The 20,339-nt window shown below is 45.6% G+C and overlaps 1 protein-coding gene across 8 annotated transcripts in view; it reads right to left on the reverse strand.

Annotated features, from left to right (window-relative positions):
• The window catches only part of MYLK (myosin light chain kinase), a 190,938-nt gene extending 175,982 nt beyond the window's left edge, over positions 1-14,956 (reverse strand). For all 8 annotated transcript variants that reach the window (XM_068970458.1, XM_068970449.1, XM_068970504.1 and 5 more), the window contains exon 1: positions 14,792-14,956. In XM_068970458.1, coding sequence (XP_068826559.1) covers positions 14,792-14,956 — 165 coding nt within the window. The remainder of the gene's footprint in view (positions 1-14,791) is intronic.
• Positions 14,957-20,339: the final 5,383 nt, after the last annotated feature.

Below are 20,339 nucleotides of genomic sequence, written 5' to 3' on the forward strand. Positions count from 1 at the left end.
ATATCACCCCTAAAGGGGTGGAAATTGGTTTGGAGAGAAATCATACTCTTTCTTTATACATATAAAACACTATATACACACAGTTCATAAAGACAGAGTATATCCTTGAGAACCACTGACCTCTGTGAGTCAGCCCTGTGCTCAAGCAATAAAGTGAACACCTTCCCTTGACCCAAGATTGTCAGACACATCATTCCCAGAAGTAAATGACATGGCAGACGCAAGTCCAGTCCCCTGCTGTCTCATGGCCTCAGCCACACCCATGAGCTCTGCCACCCTTGTGCAGCTGAAACCTGCAGCCATAACCTTCGCTTCCATCTCTCGAGACCAATAATCTCATGTCAGTGGCTTGGGGAAGAACCTGTGTATAGGGATAGTGTACTCAGATGAGGATTCCATGGTCTCACCTCAGTGGCACTGGGATGGGAATTTCCAAGCATTCTGGTGGGTTCTGATGGACCCCACTTTGAGAAACACTACACTACACAAGGTCTCCACCAATGACTCAGGTACCTAGGTGTCCAGATCTTACCCCAAACTCCAAAAAGTCATGCTCTGGCTGTTAAAAATGAAAGGGTCGGGGTGGGTTGGTGACTGACTTGACTTTTACAAGAGCTGTGCCCCAGGTAAGTCATTAATCAGGCACCAGCGTTCCTTACATGTGTGTGAGGAACCTACCGGTTCTAGGTCATTATGTGCCCCACTTCCAGAAATCAAGGTCTCCCCTCTCCTCTCTGGACTAAACCTTGGCAAGTGGCCCCGTCCTCTGGCCTCACAGAGTATGGCATTTACTGGGGTAGTGTCTGTCTCCAAGGAGCCTGGCTGTGGGGGCCGCAGCCCAGGGAACCAGCCTCCATGGCCTCAGATTCCCCTCACTGCTCACCAAGGAGGTGAGGCCAGCGTGACAGGCTGTGGAAAGTATGTCCAGGTGCCGGGCTCCCTCAGCCTCACGCCTTTAAAGTCGGGATCCAGGTTTGATTTGCGTTCCCTTGCCTTTCTGGTTCCAACTCTTCCAGGCTCGTTTTTCACTCCCCTGTCAGGCTTCCCAGAGCTGGGGGGCCCGGCCGAGCCAAGTCCTTCACACTCCACAGACAGCCCTTCCCACAGCCCCATGCGCGCAACAGGCCCCCACCCTGCTCCCACCGCCTCAGCCTGCCCTGAATCCCAGGGGAGTTTTCTGAGGGGAACCAACCTGCGTCTCTTAGAGGAGTAGCTCAGAGACCAGGGTGTCACCGATGAGAGAACACGACGGCCTGTTTCTTCTTCTCATATCACTCAGCCAGCCCTGTCAGGACACACCTATTCACCATCACTGTGCCCCACCCACCCTCATTTCAGACTGCTCCTGAGCAGAGGTGGGGGACAGGGCTGGTGTGTGTGGACTGGGTGTGGAGAAGCTGATTCACAGCCTCAGCTGACTGAGAGTATGAATCTCCTCAATGGAGAGACAGTCTCCTGATCCTCTCTGACATCATTTTGTCCCCAGTGCACCAAATAGCCGGCACAAAGCTACTGTTCACTGAACTGAATTCACCTGTAAACAACCCACTCAGGTCAGCCTTCCTGAGTGGCACAACTTCATGTAGTAGTTGGGGTCAGCTGGTGGGCACACTGATAAAGCCACTAGGTCTCTACTCCAAAATCTTGTTTAAATTTTATGTCATGGATTCATGGAATGTTAGAGCAGGAAGAGGCTTCAGAGTCATCAGTCCAAGCTCTTTATTTATAGATGAGGAAACGAAAGCCCAGAGGTCAGGGCAAAATAGAGACAAAGACCCAAGCATACAAACATCAGCCCAACTCCCAACCTGACTTGTGGATCCCAAATACTCCAGTCCTCAGAGGCTGATACAGCTCTCCTTAAACACTCCCCATTCTGAGCAACTAAAACCGTACCTGGCTCGTGGTAAAGTGCTCAATTAACATTAGTAAAATGGATCAAATCCAACACTCAAAATCTACCTTATATAAAAGCAGAACATTACTTTAGTGATATGAGAGATTAAAACTTAGAAAATTCACAGACTAAACAAATAATCTCTCCTTATTGGGCACTTACCAGAAGCTGAGACTGAGGTGTGTTTTTCATGAATTAGACATGGGAAATAGGGAACACGTGGAACAATATATAAATCGTAGAATTTCAGACCGCAAAGGATCTTAAGGGGCATTTAAATTATTTTGTTATAAGAAATCTGAGAGTCAAGGAGGTTTGGTGGTTTGTTAAAAGTTTTAAGGCAGCTTCATAGGAACCAGACAGAGAAGGCAATGGCACCCCACTCCAGTACTCTTGCCTGGAAAATCCCATGGACGGAGGAGCCTGGAAGGCTGCAGTCCATGGGGTCGCTGAGGGTCGGACACTACTGAGCGGCTTCACTTTCACTTTTCACTTTCACGCATTGGAGAAGGAAATGGCAGCCCACTCCAGTGTTCTTGCCTGGAGAATCCCAGGGACAGGGGAGCCTGGTGGGCTGCCGTCTATGGGATCGCACAGAGCAGGACATGACTGAAGTGACTTAACAGCAGCATAGGAACCAGAACCCTAGTCCAGAGTTCTTTCTACCACATACTATGTTTTCATCCCATCGAATTCTAAACTGTAGAGTGCAGAATAAAACCCCTCTAAAATGTGGCAATAGAAAAGAATACAATGGACTGTAGGGGCTAGAAAAGGCTTCAGAGAAAAGTTTAATTCTCCATTACCAAAACTGATAATCCATTAGGTGCAAGATTACTGATGATATTGATTACATTTTTTTTTCTGTGCAGTCTCAAGATCCAGAGTACAGAGGAAACTTGACTCAGGTTGGCCAACTTTTAAGAAAGTTCCAACTTAATTGTTAATTCATTTAAAGTTGGAAGAAAGTTTCGTATTATAAGAAATGTGAACACCTTGGGGTTCTACAGAAACTGTGTCTATGTGAAAAAATAAACCAGGCCTTCCCACGTAGATCCCTACTGATGAACGCCAAACTGGCACTGCACACCTGTCCCTCCAGCCACCGTGAGCAAACAGAGAGTAACAAAGGCCTAATCTGGCGTCTCCATTTCTCAGTGCTCATTTTGCCACACAATTTTATTTCCATTTCAAGGCAAATAGTCAACTAATCGGAAACATGTTAAAATAACATAAGCCCAAAGGCCTTATTAGTAGAGACAGCTGTATCTAGATAGCACTCAGATTCTCTTCCTTGAGAGGTAAATTGTCACCACAAAATTAAAACACACAAGACACTTAGAGACCATACAACAACAAAAAATTCTATTTACGAGGTTCCAAATCCTCTTCTAATTTTAGGTGGTGAACACATATATGCTTTTATGCGGCAGTGATCAGACTGCTCAGAGTCCTCGCTCCACTTCTCTTTCCACTTTGTGTTATTCACACACATTTCCATTTATGGGCATAGCTCTCCAAATGGATTTGTTTAAATACCGCCTTTTGAGCACAAACTGCTTCCTGTTTTATCATATTTGCTTCAAACATCTTTGTACAAACTACTTCTTTCCTTCTTCAAGAGTGTCAAAAGCAGAATTCTTGACAAAGCACATCAATGTTTTATTGCGCCTGTAACATTCTGTCACTCTGGGCCCCAGAAAAGCCAGACCAACAACGGGTGCTCCCAGCACGCCTTCCTGTCTCCTCAGTTCCCAGCCCTGGGCTCTCGGCATTAGTATGTTGCTATTAGATAGTTTTTCAGGTACATAAATATTTTAATTTCCAGTGTTCTAGTTGCAGGCAGTGTCGGGTATTTTGATGCAGTGCTGTAGCCTACTAGGCTCCTCTGCCCATGGGATTTTCCAGGCAATAGTCCTGGAGTGGGTTGCCATTTCCTTCTCCAGCGGATCTTCCCGACCCAGGGATCAAACCCGGGTCTCCCGCATTGTAGACAGACGTTACCATCTGAGCCACCAGGGAAGTCACATATATTTTTCCACGTATATTTTTATGTTTCTTTCAATGTAAACTGTGTATTCATCTTTGACCATTTATCAGTTAGAATCTGGACATTGAACTCAGGTACCACATCTTTTTACAGGCAATTTTATTGTCCCTTTTAGAAATCGCAGAAGTAATTCCTGCCTACTATTTAAAAAATTCAAGCTATAAAAATGTGCATAAAGTAAAAGGTAAAAGTTGAAGGTACAAAATGATGAAAGGTTTCTTTCCCTCTCACTCTTTGCCCTCCCTGCAATGGTATCACTTACCAAATATAACCACTGAAATAATGTTTCTAGTCTTCTTATCATTAAACTCTGTAATGCTAGATAACCCACTCTGGGTCTATTTCTTGATCTAAGAATTTAGAAAGCACTTAGTGGATGCCTACAATAAATGATGAGAAATTTCACTGACTTGTACTGCCTCCCTCTCACCAATCATTTTTTGATTTTTAGGTCTTCTATTGTACATTTATGGCAAGATCACAAATTCCAGTGCCTAGAGAGTCTGGGCAGGACACCCATGTACAGAAAGTGGGTGAGGACAAGAAATGTCACGAGGCTCTTCCTACCCATCTGTAGCTTTTCCGCTATTAACATGAACGTGGTTAGGGAAACAGCAAAGTCATAACTGGCAACAGATTCTTGCCCATGTTGGGAGATGACTGGGAGTGGGCAGTGGGGGTAGACTATAAAAACCTGGCAAAGATGAGCTTAGATGTAGGGATAGTGTCCACCGACCAAGTGTTGCCACGTGGAAGTGCTGCCTGATATTTTTTGAGAAAAGCCATTCAGAAATAAATTGTATGTGTAAGTTTTCCATTTGTAAATCTTAGCTCAAATTTTTTTGCGAATACTGCTGACCAAATGTAAAAGGTCTGTGTGCCAAGTATGGCCGATGGGCTGACCATTTTTTACCTCTGTCATTATGGTTTTAAGTCATACGCCCAGGTCTCTGTTATTTGATCCATCCGTTTTACATGGCATCTCACTTCCCACCATGTCAGATGAGGACTGTAGTGCCCTCGCAGTTTTCTCTTCCTCCCCTTCTCTCCTCAACCTTACCATTCACCATTCCTTTACTTACGGCTTGCCAAAGCTTACAGAGTTGACTTTCTGTTCTGTACTATAACTAACACTTTCGAATTTTGTCCAAAGGTTGACTTTTCAAAAAGAACAATCTCTTGATGGCAATATTACATTGGACAAATATTTTCTTCAAACATCTGGTGGCCATGAATTAACTCTTCACAATGTATGACTGATGAACTAGTTTCCAAGCGTAGGCTTTCCATCCCCCGGGTGTAGTCTTATCTCCCTCAGTGAGGGGCTTGACTGCAAGCTCCATGTCCCTGAGTGGGGCATGTCTACTGGTGGGCTTCACTTGGAGTGTCTGGGCATGGAGTAACTGGACAGCAACTGGACGTCCAACACATTTTACCTGGTGGCAAAGCACAGAGACTTTTTGATACTGATTAATATCCATACCACAAGCTTTGGTTTTCTCCATAGAGATATTAAACAACATCCCTTAGTCACCCTGACATCTGCCCTACAGTTCACTTGTAGTTTCCAAATCCTTTCATTTCAAATATGTGGCTCTCATACGTTATGGCATGGACACCCCTCACCCACTAATTCCCCTCTCCCGTTCTCGGTGCAACTCTCAATTAACTGCTTTTAACCCTTTCTGCTCATTTCAATGGCATATCTGCAGGGAGGAGAAGTTAATAAATCTGTTCAGTCGGACATTTTCAATCAGAGCAGCCACCAACTGCTGACAACTGTAGTTTCAGCATGACCTGCCCTGCCATTTTCATTCTGCTGCCTTTTCTCTGAATACTTCAGGAATTCTCTGACACCAGGCAACCCACATCCAGCCTCCTTCTCATGAGGATTCCTGAATCACTTGGAACAGATGGCCACAGAAATTTTGGGAACATGTTCAGCTTGTTGGAACACCAAGATTACCATTCTTCAATGAAAGTGGAAGACAAAGATTCATTCATTCATCAAGGGATTATATTTTTCTTTGAATGAACTTTATGCCCTAAGAAAATTCTCAAGAATTTAATGTCTACTTTCTACTATGAATGGAACAGCTATTGTCAATATATCTTCTAGTTGTGGATCTCTGCTTACATGGGGAATGAATTAAATGCAAGAGAGGCCGTGATCAGCCCTCCCTGATAGAGCTTTCTGTGATGATAGCAATGTTCAATAATCTGTGCTGCCCAACATGGTAGCTATTATTCACCTGTGGATATTGAGCACTGAAAATGTGGCTAGCAAGGCTGAGGATCTGAATTTTTAATTTTATTTTAATTAATCTTAACCTAAATTTCCACTGTTTCCCCATCTATTTCCCATGGAGTGATGGGACCAGATGCCATGATCTTCGTTTTCTGAATGTTGAGCTTTAAGCCAACTTTTTCACTCTCCTCTTTCACTTTCATCAAGAGGCTTTTTAGTTCCTCTTCACTTTCTGTCATAAGGGTGGTGTCATCTGCATATCTGAGGTTATTGATATTTCTCCCAGCAATCTTGATCCCAGCTTGTGTTTCTTCCAGTCCAGCGTTTCTCATGATGTACTCTGCATAGAAGTTAAATAAGCAATATACAGCCTTGACGTACTCCTTTTCCTATTTGGAACCAGTCTGTTGTTCCATGTCCAGTTCTAACTGTTGCTTTCTGACCTGCATACAGATTTCTCAAGAGGCCGGTCAGGTGGTCTGGTATTCCCATCTCTTTCAGAATTTTCCACAGTTTCTTGTGATCCACACAGTCAAAGGCTTTGACATAGTCAATAAAGCAGAAATAGATGTTTTTCTGGAACTCTCTTGCTTTTTCCATGATCCAGCAGATGTTGGCAATTTGATCTCTGGTTCCTCTGCCTCTTCTAAAACCAGCTTGAACATCAGGAAGTTCACGGTTCACATATTGCTGAAGCCTGGCTTGGAGAATTTTGAGCATTATATTACTAGCATGTGACATGAGTGCAATTGTGCGGTAGTTTGAGCATTCTTTGGCATTGCCTTTCTTTGGGATTGGAATGAAAACTGATTTTGGGGCTCCAAAATCACTGCAGATGGTGATTGCAGCCATGAAATTAAAAGACGCTTATTTCTTGGAAGAAAATTTATGACCAACCTAGATAGCATATTCAAAAGCAGAGACATTACTTTGCTGACTAAGGTCCGTCTAGTCAAGGCTATGGTTTTTCCTGTGGTCACATATGGATGTGAGAGTTGGACTGTGAAGAAGGCTGAGCACCAAAGAATTGATGCTTTTGAACTGTGGTGTTGGAGACGACTCTTGAGAGCTCCTTGGACTGCAAGGAGATCCAACCAGTCCATTCTGAAGGACATCAGCCCTGGGATTTCTTTGGAAGGAATGATGCTAAAGCTGAAACTCCAGTACTTTGGCCACCTCATGCGAAGAGTTGACTCATTGGAAAAGACTCTGGTGCTGGGAGGGATTGGGGGCAGGAGGAGAAGGGGACGACAGAGGATGAGATGGCTGGATGGTATCACTGACTCGATGGACATGAGTCTGAGTGAACTCCGGGAGTTGGTGATGGACAGGGAGGCCTGGCATGCTGCAATTCATGGGGTCGCAAAGAGTCAGACACGACTGAGCAACTGAACTGAACTGAACCTAAATTTAAGTAGTCACATGTGGCTATCCTACTGGACAATGCAGTTCTAGACCTCAAACAACTCATTCACAATGAGGAAGCAAAAGTCAGTAAACAATAACTGATAAAGCTGCACATTAATTTTAAAAAATGAGTCACAGAAGTATTATAGGAATTCAGAGGGGGAAGCAATTGAGGGCTAGAAAGCTAAGATTTAGCTCAGATCTACCTATGGTGTAGATCTATGTGCTAACGTCTAAAAAGAAATGCCAAGAGATGTTAAGCAAAAAGAGCAAGTTGCAGATCAGTGCATGTACATGGGTCCACTTGCATATGCAAATCACATGCAGATTTATGCTTATATTTACATGGAATATTTCTGGAAGTATACCCAAATTGTTAATAGTGTGTACCTCTGGAAGTAAAGGTCAAGGCACAGAACATTTTTACTTTTGCTGGAACGCTTGTTTTAAAAATAGTTTAACATTTAAATAATTATTTTCTTTATAATAAAATTATAAGCACAGAAATGATTAATGAATAATACATTTTAAAAAGGCCAAGGTAGTCAACTCTTTCCTGTGGTTATTACTCACGAAAGATTTTATGTGATTATTGGGAATTTTCTACATCCTATTACCCTGGTTCTTCTGTCCTCTAATAAAATGCCTTAAAGAGAAAATATACTTAAGGAAAGTAGCCTGAAGGAGGTAGGGTTTACATGGACCTTGATGCTGGATAAGATGGTGTGGGAGAAGGACGGGTATTCTTGATAAAGGCACGACCTGAGGTAAAGAAGGAGCAGGGATGCATGGATATGGACAGGAACACTGCAGGGAACAGGATGGGGGATGGGTGGGGACAACAGCCGCTAAGAAACATGGGACCAAATGCCTATGAACTTGACTGGCAAGAGGCCTGGAGTCAGACCCTGTCACCTTCTCAGGGAAATCGAACATTTATTGAGCACCTGTCATGTGGCAGCCACTGCGCTACTTCCGGGGCACAGAGATGAATAAGAAACAGCCACTGAGTTCAAGGAACCAGATGCCACATGTGAAAGGGATGGCAGCATACAGTGAGACGGATACAAGATCTGGACCCGGAAGTACTGCCTCCTTCACTTACGGACAGAACCTTGGCAACGTCTGTAATTACTCTGAGCCCCGGGGTTCTTCTATAAAAATGGGGATATGAGAGCATTATGCTAAGTGAAATAAGTCAGATAAAGACAAATGCTGCATGATATCGCTTATATGTAGAGTCTAAAAAAATACAACAAATTAGCGGATACGAAAAAAGAAGCAGACTCACAGATATAAGAGAACAAACTGGTAGTGGTTACCAATTGGGAGGGTGGGGAGGGCACTCTAGGGGTGGAGAGTAAGTGGAACAACTATTGGGTGTAAGATAGGCTACCAGGATGTACTGTACAACGTGGCAAAATAGCCAATATATTGAAATAACCATAAGCATAGTACACCATTTAAAAATTGTATGAATTTAAAAAAATTTTTCAGTGGGGACAGAGCTACTTTGCCATGAGGACAAAAGGACTAACATCACATGCCTGACACCAATAAGGCAATGAGAAATGCTGGCTCCCTTCCGGTGCACTCTGCCCCCATTCCTAATCAATAGGGAAGATAAAATGCCTTCCTTGTTTACCCTTTCTTACAAAGGTGCAGAACAAAGTACCCATGTTGCATCTGTGTGGGTGAGCAGGGCTGGGCAAGCGATGCTAGAGGGAGGAAGGAGGAAAGGGCTCAGGGCTGGAGAGCCAGGAGTTAACCGGAAGGGCCTGTGGGCAGAGCTGAGGAACCTCATCGCAGGCTTGAGGACGTTAAGCAGGGAGGTGACCGTCAGACCTGTAAGGCTGTAAGGACGAAGTGGGAGGACCGAAGTCAGGAAGCAAGAAATCAGTTTCCAAACCACTGCAAACCCCATCTTAATCGCCTCTAAATTCCTATAGTACAAACTATTTAATTGTACTATTTCACACATTTAATTATACTGTCATATCCTACTGTTTTATACGCACATGTTTTTCTTAAGAACCTGTGGTTAAAACTTACTAATACTTCTGAGCACAGGGAATTCCCTGACAGTCCAGTGATTGGGACTGGGTGCTTTTACTGCCTTGGCCTGGGTTTAATTGCTGGTTGGGGAACTAAAATTCTGCAAGCTGAGCCCCGCCCCACTTCCCCCAAAAAAGATTTTTGAGGACAGAAAGCACACTAGATGCTTCCTTCAAATTTCCCTAAGTGGTTGAGCGCTTCTGAGTTAGAAGTGAACTGGGAAGAAGTTAACGGGGGAAGGATACCACCGTTGGTTAAAGTGGAAACTGAGGAGTTATTCACGTTTTCATGGATCAAGTCTGCTCTGGTCCCTGCCCCCACCCTCCATGATGAGGCCAGGCCAGCCCTTTATTGTGAAGCCCCTTCAGTGAACACTGAGCCCCTCAGTCTGGCCTGAAGCCTCATTTGGGCTGTACTTCAAGAGGCACTCAAATATCAGCTCATCTGATTCACAGCACAGCCAGGGCCTATCAGCATGTTTGCTTTGTCTGATAAGAATGAATTCCAGGGCGAAAAGGGAGAAATCTCCAGTAACTCCAGCATTTTCTCCTACCATCTCAGTCCTTTCGCACTTGGCTCTGTGTTGGGGAGGCAGTCTGCTGGCACTTGGGCTGCCCTCATGGGCAGCAGAGCAGGAGGAGGCATTTCAGTGAGCGTCTGGCATGTGCGGGCGCCCGGCTACCTGTCCACGGAGACCTCCCGGACCCTGGGCCCAGTAACACTCCGCAGGCAGCGGCACACCACACCCTACTTGCATCTGCACTGTCGGGCCCTCCTATGCCCATGGGTGGACAACAGACCCCCACATCTGAGTTTCATCTACCTTTTTAGTCCCCTAAGGAAACCGCTCTCCTTGACCATCATCCCACTCAGTCCCAGCAAAGTCTTCTCACGGAAAGAGGCCCATGATGACGTTAGAAGTGGGCTCAGGGCCCTTCAGCAGAGAATTTCAGAGTTCTGGGTGCTCAGAACGTGAGTGTTGGCGTGGTTCCACTGGGTACATCCCTTGGGCAGACAAGATGCCCTGCTCTTATGTGACGGTGTGTTCAGATGATGAAACAGTTTCTACAATGTGGGTTCAGGTTGTCTAAATGTGGTACTAATGAGCTATGGATCCAAAGTTGAATGAATTCTGGGAAAATACAATCTTTTTAAGCTGGCAGAGCCAAAAAAGAAAGAGGAGGGGGTAGGTAGCCTTGGCCTAAGCAGTAGACCCTGATTAAATAGTTTTCTATAATGACATTAAATCATCACTTAACACCATATGGTTGACTTCCTCTTAAGAGGCCTTAGACCCTGTTGGTTCAAGCCAGATGGCCACAGCCAGGGAGGAGCAAATCCCTCTGGGATGCTTTCTCTGCAGGGCACATTCAACTCAAGTACTCCCCTCACTGTTGGTAGATTTGGTAAGGGTCTGAAAGGGGTTTTTAGTTCTTTTCTGTGCTGTGTCTTCTCCCCTATTTATTCCCATTATTTAAAGAGACAGTATCTCCACATGCATCTCATTAGGTGTTTATCAGTTAGGAACACTTTCTGTAAAATTTCCTGTGTGAGTGACCACAGTCAAAGATCCTATCTGGGAAACTCCCTAAGCCTTCGGGCTTTTGGATCTTAGCTGCTGGTCTTTATGCTCCCTCCACTGGTGCGCCCTCCACACCCATGCACATTGCCCGTGCCCACTGACCAACCCTTTGTATTCTGATTCGTTCCCTCATAGTTTCAGTATGACTGCCTGAGCTCCAGGCATCAAATCAGCAGTTAAGACAGGAAGCAAGGGTGAGGTGGAATACGAGAGAACCAGTGATTTGTTTTAATCAGAAAAGCGAGAGTTTTCCCAAAAATATGCGAGCAGACTTCAGCCAAATGTGTCACTAAGCCACTCTTCGCTGCAAAGGCAAACGGTGCCATGGCTCCTAGAACAGAAAAGGAAAGGGCAAAGGGGGCTGGCTGTGGGCCACAAAGTGGAAAAAGCCTAAAGGGTATGAGGAGGTGACCCCATTTGGCGCTCGGTCTTTTAAAACAGAAAATTCCCGCTCGCGTCACTCAGCCTCTGCCCTTCCCTTCTCTGAGGCTGCCAGATCAGGCACATCCACTGCGCAACTGCATTTTGGCATCCAAACAACCACTTCCTCATTCTGGAGTCATCTGACATGGCTCTACCTTGATGCAAGGCATTCCTTTGTGTCCTTTGCTACAGTGATGATACACACTCACAACATGCTAGTTTATAAAGCACTTTCTAAGAAAGACCTTCCCTCTGTGGTTTTCTCTGGAAGTTCTCAGATGGAGCCCAGACACTCCACCGAACATCTCTCTGGAATCTTCTTCCTTCTGTGTCCACTATGCACCAGCACGCTGTCATGGCGTTGTTCTGGGTTAATTCCAGGGAGCTGATGAGTGGTAACGGAGCTCCCCAGGCTGACTTCTAAGAAACACATTCACTTTGACCTACAGCCCACATGTAACATACAAAGTCAACTATTTCCTCAATACAAGCAAAATAAAATGTTCACCTAGAGAATACTCTGCTTCAAGAATACTGCAATCAGCATCATGAATGTATGAAATGCCATTGAATTGTTTAAGATAGTCAAATTTACATATTTGAATGTTACCTCATTAAAAAAAATACTGTTACTACTATACTTTTTGACTTTATGAACTGCTCTTACCATTTTCTTCCTCAATTTGTTTTCTTTTCATATCCCTGCAGGTCTGAAAATACAGAAACAACTAACTATCTGTTTCTTATTCTCTTCTTTTATCTTTCTTCTCAGATAAGGTAACCAAAGTCCAGAGAAGGTCTGACCTGGCAACCTGAGGATAACTGAGCAACAGAGAACTCCAGTGTGTGGACTCCTGGGTCAGTGTTCATTCTACAAAGGTTCCAACTCAAACAGCCCAAAGGCTCAGCTCCTTCATGACCTCCACAGTCAGTGAGCAAAACAACACCTCTCCGTCTACAGACTCTAAGTCATCTCTTACTCTCCACAGTTTCCATTAATTTGAGAGAGGAGTCCATCTCTGACAAGCAATAGCGCAGGAGGGTGGGTATGGATCAATTTCGCTAAGCCATTTTTTTCAAAAGTTCACCTTTAATTTTTTAAGTGTAAATCCAGTGTTCTATAACATACTCAAAAAGCCGTGCAACCTTGTTGTTCAGTTGCTCAGTGTCCAGCTCTTTGTGACCCCATGGACTATACAGTTCATGGAATTCTCCAGGCCAGAATACTGGAGTGTGTAGCCTTTCCCTTCTCCAGGGGATCTTCCCAATCCAGGGATTGAACATAGGTCTCCCTCATTACAGATAGATTTTTTACCAGCTGAGCCACAAGGGAAGCCCACTATCTCCCAGAATTTGCTCAAACTCAAGTCCATTGAGTTGATAATGCCATCCAAACATGTGCCACCATATGTAATCATGTGCAACCACCACCAATACCTAATTTCAGAACGTTTTCATCATCCCCCAAAGAAACTCTACACCCTTCAGCAGTCACTCCCCACTCCTCCTCCCTAGCCATCAGCAACCACTCAGCTACTTTCTGTTGCCATACATTTGTCTGTTCTGGACATTTCAGATACATGGAATCATTCAATATGTGGTCTTCTATGTCTGGCTTCTTTCATTTAGCATGCTCATTTTCAGTGTTCATCGTGTTGTATCATATTTTAAAACTTTACTCATGTTTCTAAATCCCCAAAGACTCTTCCTGTTGCTTCTTTCCTGCCAGTTATGGGCATGGAAGAATGGGGGACCACAGTCAGAGCAACAGAAAAGAGCACTCATCCTGATAGAGCCCAGAGAGAACAGCAGACCCCTCAGCAGCATCACCAACATTCCCCTCTTTAAGTAAAAGATACAATATGACAAGGAACGTCAGATCTACCAGCCAACAGTCAACTAGACAGGCCTCTATAGAGAACATAACATAGCCTCTGAATACTCTGCAGATGACCACACAGCCAAACCTGCCACTTAAACAAAGGCAAGGCTCAGCAACATCCGGGAAGAGTGATGCTGTTGACCCCTTCCATCCACAGACTCAACTTGTAGACTCAAAGTGCAACCTGTGAGTTCATTACCTCACCTGTCTTTTGCTCAGATCAAAGCCTTCCAGCTTCTAAAGCATTTCTTGGGAAGACTGCCTGTGTTTAATCTAGGACAAATATTACTTGCAAACCTCCTGACTTCCATGTGCATCTCCAAGTCAAGCTGATGATCTGACTTCCTGGTGGCTTGAGCCAGCAGCTTACTAATGGTCTGTCCAGCTGGGCATAACCTCAGTGTTCTTACTGATAGTCTTCCCATCTTCTTCTCCTTTCTAGTACAAGGTGGACAAGGAAATATCATTGTCTGCTTGCAGAGGAAGAAATGGATGCCCAGTAAGGGCAAGAGACCAATACTTATTAGCAAAAGGTGACAGAACTGAAATGAGGAGTACTGTCTCCTACCCCATTGCTTTGGATGTACCAGGTGGATACACAAGAGGTTGTTAACCAAACACTCCTTCCAGGTAGGAAGTAAGAGAAAAATGAGAGTTCATTCTCCACTGTCCAGATTTGAGGGCACATATTTAAACTGACGGTTCAGATATTAAAGATTTCACTGCAATGCAGGAGACCCAGGTTCGATCTTGGGTGGGGAAGAGCCCCTGGAAAAAGGAATAGAAACCCACTCCAGTATTCTTGGATGGAAAATTCCATGGACAGAGGAGCCTGGCTGGCTGCAGTCCATGGGGTCGCAAAGATTGGGACACAACTGAGCAAACAACACACACATTTAAACCCAAGTTGTACACTTCCTGCCATCACCGTGCCCTTCTCCTATAATCAGGTGCAGGAACCAGAGCATGACTCGCACAAATAGCAAAATATCTCAGTGTCCCTCCCCAACCCCCAACTCTCCAACACAACCCAAAGTCAACTGTAAACTGCAATAGGGCCGATGGACTTGTATTCATTTTATATGAGGGTCCAAAGGAAAGCAGGCTTTCTGCCAGGTCAGCCTGCTGAGAAGGCTGGAACAGAAGCAACTGCCCAGCCCACGCCCACTTCCCCACCCTCCTACCCACCCAACCACCCCCACCACCCCGCTCCCCGCCAGAGCCGCCCACTCAGCCTCACTGCTTACCCTCCCTTCAAACTTGGCGGTGGCTCCTTCCTTGATGCACAGGTTCCGAGGGGGCAAAGTGAAAGCAGGGGCCTCAGTCAGGGGCATGGAGCTGACTCTTGAGTGATCCACAGTGAGGGAGGTTTTGGAAACGTGTGTCTGGGCGGCCAGCTTCACATCCCCCATGGTCTGCAAACAGGAAGGAAGATCCAGTCAGACAAAGTACAGCTCGTCCTCCTATAGGCGGCCGGGTACCCATGGTGCTGGTTGGGTTTTACAGGGAGACTCACTAGGTCAGGGTCCACCTGGAGCTCCTCTCTGGGAACCAGAGGCTCTGTCCTCAACTCGTGAAGCTGTAGGAATGAGGCCCAGCCCACCCCAGCAGCAGCTCCCAGAGCCATGTCCTGGGCTCCCCCAAATCCCATGGAGAACTTTCAGGAGAGGGGCAGCTGGGGCAGGAACAGAAAAACCAGATGGTTCTCAGTGCTCTTACAGTGGGTATCTAAAATCAGTGCCTAATAGTATTCAGTATCTGCGTTAGGCACTCTTGGTAGGAAGTAAAAGCTTCTTTTGCCTGAACTGTGAGGGCTCTTAGGCTAAAGAAAAATGGGATCCATACTCCCAGGAAGGAGAGAGTTTGAGATTAATATGGCAAGGAATCTGGGTGAGGCGAGGCGAGAGTGTGGGGCTGAAAGCAGGGAAGGAAGCAAGGCTGGGGAGGACATCCCATTTCTGCGGACCAGACTGTAAAAAAGCCTCAAGGCCACAGGACATCAGAGAAGGGGGCGTTTTAAGGCTATCGGGCTCACTCCTCCACTTATAAGCGAAGCCCAGAGGAGGTAAGTCACTTGCCCAAAGAGTCAAAGCACAATGATGGCATCACCGACAAGAAAACCGGGCCCAGGGCCTCGCTGTCTGTGGGGCTGGCAGGTCAGTTGGAACAAAGGGATTTCCTTTGGGTTAGTTCTAGAAATGGGATCATTAACAGGTGTGAACCAGGTTTTGGTTGCAAACTTCAGAAGTGGACTCTGGCTCTCATAAAAGGAGAAGCGGTATGTTGGAAAGATGGGGAGTGGGAAAGCTGTCGGAGTCCACAGGAAAGGCTGGAGCAGCAGGCTGGGAAAACAGGCAGCAGTGGAGAGGAACCAGGTCGTCAGAGCCCAGCCAAGGTTGCTGGACACCCGTGCTACCCCCTGGAGTGTGTCCTTGTTCCAGATTCTAAACCAGGTGGGCGCCTTACCGGGCTGGGATGGTTCCACTCTCGGGACCCACGCTGGGGACCGTGTGTCCATTCTTACTCAGCATGGAATCCACAGTACCTGACCTCAGAGGACTGCAATTTAACAAATACCTGCTAAACTAAAGAGTATTTCTAGTTTTTACTTTTCTGTTCACTTTCTTAGGATCTTTAGTCACAAGCTTAAGTCCCATGCCAAATGGGGTAAGCTGACAGAGATGAACAGTAGTGTCTGGGCATATAATTAGTCTTAAATTTAATAACATCTAACAAGAATAAAAGAGAGATGTATTTTGAAGTACAAGTTAAAATAACAAAGACCTAGGTTTGTTTGTAACAGGGTACATCCCTTGCTTGATAAACCTAGCTTTCTCTTTCACTGATGAGGCATCAGCTTTGCAAACAAAATCCTTTCAAAATGATAAGACTCACAGGTTCACTGGAGTAAGTAACAAGAAAAACCAAATTTATGTAGCATTTAGTATATACCAGGAACTATTCTAAGCACCTTATAAACAACAGTTCATTTCTCCTTATAACACTAGGAAACAGATCATCTCATCATCCCCATTTCATAGATTAGAAATGGAGGCTCAGTGAGATTAAGAAATTTGCTTAGGGCCAGGCAGCACTAGTGGTAAAGAACCTGCCTGCCAGTGCAGGAGACGCGGTTTCAATCTCTGGGTTGAGACGATCCCCTGGAGTAGGAAATGGCAACCCACTCCAGTGTGCTTGCCTGGAGAATCCCATGGACAGAGAAGCCTAGAGGGCTATATAGTCCATGGGGTCACAAAGAGTTCAACACGACTGAAGCAACTTAATGGCACCCCACTCCAGTACTCTCGCCTGGAAAATCCCATGGATGGAGGAGCCTGGTAGGCTACAGTCCATGGGGTCACAAAGAGTCGGACACAACTGAGCGACTTCACTTTCACTTTTCACTTTCATGTATTGGAGAAGGCAATGGCAATCCACTCCAGTGTTCTCGCCTGGAGAATCCCAGGGACGGTGGAACCTGGTAGGCTGCCGTCTATGGGGTCGCGCAGAGTCGGGCACGACTGAAGCGACTTAGCAGCAGCAGCAGAAGCAACTTAGCATGTACCCATGGCATTTAGCAGGGGGCAGAATTGGCATTTGATCCCAGGTGTGCGGCACTTATTCTTAAGCGCTGGGCCCTCTTGCCTCCTGTAAGCAGTCAGAGTTGGCTGGTGGGAAGGGTGGTTGAGGTTGAGGTAATAAGGGAGGAAGCGGCGACCTCTCACCACACACGCATAGACCCGAGACTTTCTGTGTGTCACAGCATACCATCGACAGCATTAAAAGGGGAATGATGATCTGGGACACAATGCTTTCAAGGAGAATAAAGAACTGGGACGTCCCTGGTAGCCCAGGGGTTAAGAATCTGCCTTGCAATGCAGGTTCCACCCCTGATTGGGGAACTAAGATCCCACATACTGCAGAGCAACTGAGCCAGTGCACCACAACTTCCGAGCCCGTGTGTCACAGCTCCCGGAGCTAGTGTGCTCTGGGGTTCCTGTGCTGCAACCACTGAGCCTGCTCGCTGCAGCTAGAGAGTCTGTGGCGCCACACAAAAGACCCTGAATGATGCAACCAAGATCCCATGTGCTGCCAAAGACCCAACACAGTCAGATAAACAAGTGACAAAGCGCCCCAGGATTTAAAAACAAACAAACAAACAAAAAGAATGAAGGATTAGGACACTTCGTATACAAGAATACAGCTGACATAACGAGCAAGCTATCACTTGGACAGTTCACAGAAGATGAATGACCACAACACAAATGGACGCTGTCTAGCCTCAATCAGAATCCAAGAGTGCAAGTTAAGAAGAGGTCACTGTTTTTAAAACTAACCAAACTGACATTTAAAAAGAAAGATAACAAATACCAGTGGGACCATGGATACCACTCATATCCTTTGGAGGAGTATAAATAGATGTAATCTTTCTAGAAAGCAATTTGGAAAAAAGATTCTGAAAAAAACAGTCCATTTCTTTCCCCAATAATCCTACATTCAGAAATGTGTTTTCTGAGAACAAATCAGAGATATAGTTCCAAATTTACATAAAAGAATGTTTACCACATTATTTATAGGGAAATACACAGAAAAATAATCTAGTTAAACAGAAATAGAAAGAAAAAAACAGTTAAATATCCAACAGTGAGAATTGGTTAACTATATCAGGCATTTATATGAGTATATATTTACAAGGAAAATAATAATAGGAATTGACTGACATAGAAATTTTAAGCCAAAATAAGTTTCATAATGGAAAATTTCAAATGGGAAAATAGAATGGTAAAAAGTGAGTACCCTGAATACCCATTGCTGGATTCAACAATGACTATTTTGCCATATTTATATCATTGTGTTTGTGTATGTGTTTGCAGAACCATTTCCAAGTAATCATGATATAATTTTAATGGCAAGCACCAGGATATAGTCATTCACTCATTTAAAATATATTTATTAAACATCTGCTGTGTAACAAGGGACACAGCAGTACACAATTACATGTGTGTGTGATGAGTGGGGTTACAGGGTAGAGGAGGAATGGGGTTCTTACATCCTGCAGGGCCTGCCAGGACCATGCCCTGGAGGGGCCACTTCTCCACCTGCCCTCCTCCACTGCCTCTGAAGTGAGGGGCAGACATGCTGTGCTGCCAGCACCAGTGATCAGGTCGAGTAAGTGCAGGTGTCACAAGGGTCACACCCAGCCACGAATCCAGGGCACTGATATCTTTCAGCTGTGGCCTGGGCAAGGAACTTCAACTCTCCTGGCTTCAGTTTCCCTTTCTGTAAAATGGGAATAACTTCACAAGGTTGAGGGGAGGATTTGAATGAGAGTGTATATGAAACACTCAGGGCAGCATAAGAGGCACTTAGTAAATGCTAGCTGTCAACATCATCATCCAGCTCCCAAAGGGAAAGCAAGTCCCCCACTCTGTAGGACAGATCCTTTCCACCCAGGACGGCAAGCCCAGGTCAGCCTGATTGTCCCCAGAGCACGGGTGTCTGCATGTGGTCATTGTATAACAGCAGTGGGAAGCAGCTGGCAGACCATGAGGAGGTGGGCAGGAGGGACTGGCAGCCCACACACACTGTTCTATCTGTCCCAGCCTGAAGAGGCAGGGTTCAGGCACCCGACATCGTGCTGGGCCCTAATCTCGCTCAATCCCTGGTCCTACAAGGCCATTCTGATTATTCTCCTTTCACAAACGAGGACACCAGGGCTCAGAAAGTCAACTCCATGTAATCCAAGGTCACAGAGCTAAGAAGTGGAAACCAAACTGAATTCTGATCACAGCCAATACCCTGTGGGCTTCCTGGAGGGCCCCAGACCCAGACGAGGCATTTCCTGCTTGCCCAGTAATGGGAGATCGCTAGGCAGAGGCTTGGGAACTGCACAAAGGAAGGGGAGGGGGAGTGTAACACTCCTGCTCTCAGTTCTGGCTTTGGAAGACACAAGACTCTTCCTCTCAGCTTTCAGGGGAGCTGGAAACTAAGAGTAGTGACATCAGGCTTAGAATCCTCTCTATTAATCCTCTTGATTCTGACCTTCTGAGGTCTCTTGAAGGTCTTGGATGCTATCAGCAAAAGGAATATGCTCAGCCTCAAACACAGAAGACAGAAGTCATCCATCCCTGGCCAGGTGGGAAAGTCTGGCTTCAGGTTAGAACAGGCAAGTCAGTGCAGCAAGTGCACTGTGAGGAGTGAGGGTGGGTGAGCAGGCTGGTATTAACCAGAGCCCACTCCCAAGCTGGTCAGGTATACCAAGCAGCTCTGCTCAGCCTGTCGCTCCACCCACTGCCATCAGCCACATAAACAGATCCTGTCCACACTGCCAGTGAATGATTACTGACATATTTGGAATGCTCAATCAGAATAATAATAATAGTAACAATAATAACACAAAACATCCTTGTTCCCTTCTAATGCCTTATCCAGCCCGGGGACCACATTCCAATCAAGAGCACCAGCAGGGCTGGGTGGTTTCTGCAATAATTTTTCTACCGGCAGAGCAGTGCTCAGTGGCTAGAAAGGAATACCCCTAGCTAGGGGGTCCCATTCAACATGAGTTAAATGCAGATCAAAGGAATAGAAGTAAGAAGAGGGAAAAAAAGAAAGGGGGATCACAAGAGAGGTGGTCTGAGAGCTGGAAGCCACACCCCGCCACACGCTCGCAAGGCGTGGGCCAAAGCTCACTTCCAAATAGGGTTTTCCTAAGTAGCAGAGTTTGCTCATCATTCAAAGCAGCACTAAATTAATTTGAATTTGATCAAAGGCAGTTCAGATTCTCTCCTGAACCCA

Source organism: Capricornis sumatraensis, chromosome 1 (genome assembly GCF_032405125.1).
Source record: "Capricornis sumatraensis isolate serow.1 chromosome 1, serow.2, whole genome shotgun sequence".
Taxonomy (NCBI): domain Eukaryota; kingdom Metazoa; phylum Chordata; class Mammalia; order Artiodactyla; family Bovidae; genus Capricornis; species Capricornis sumatraensis.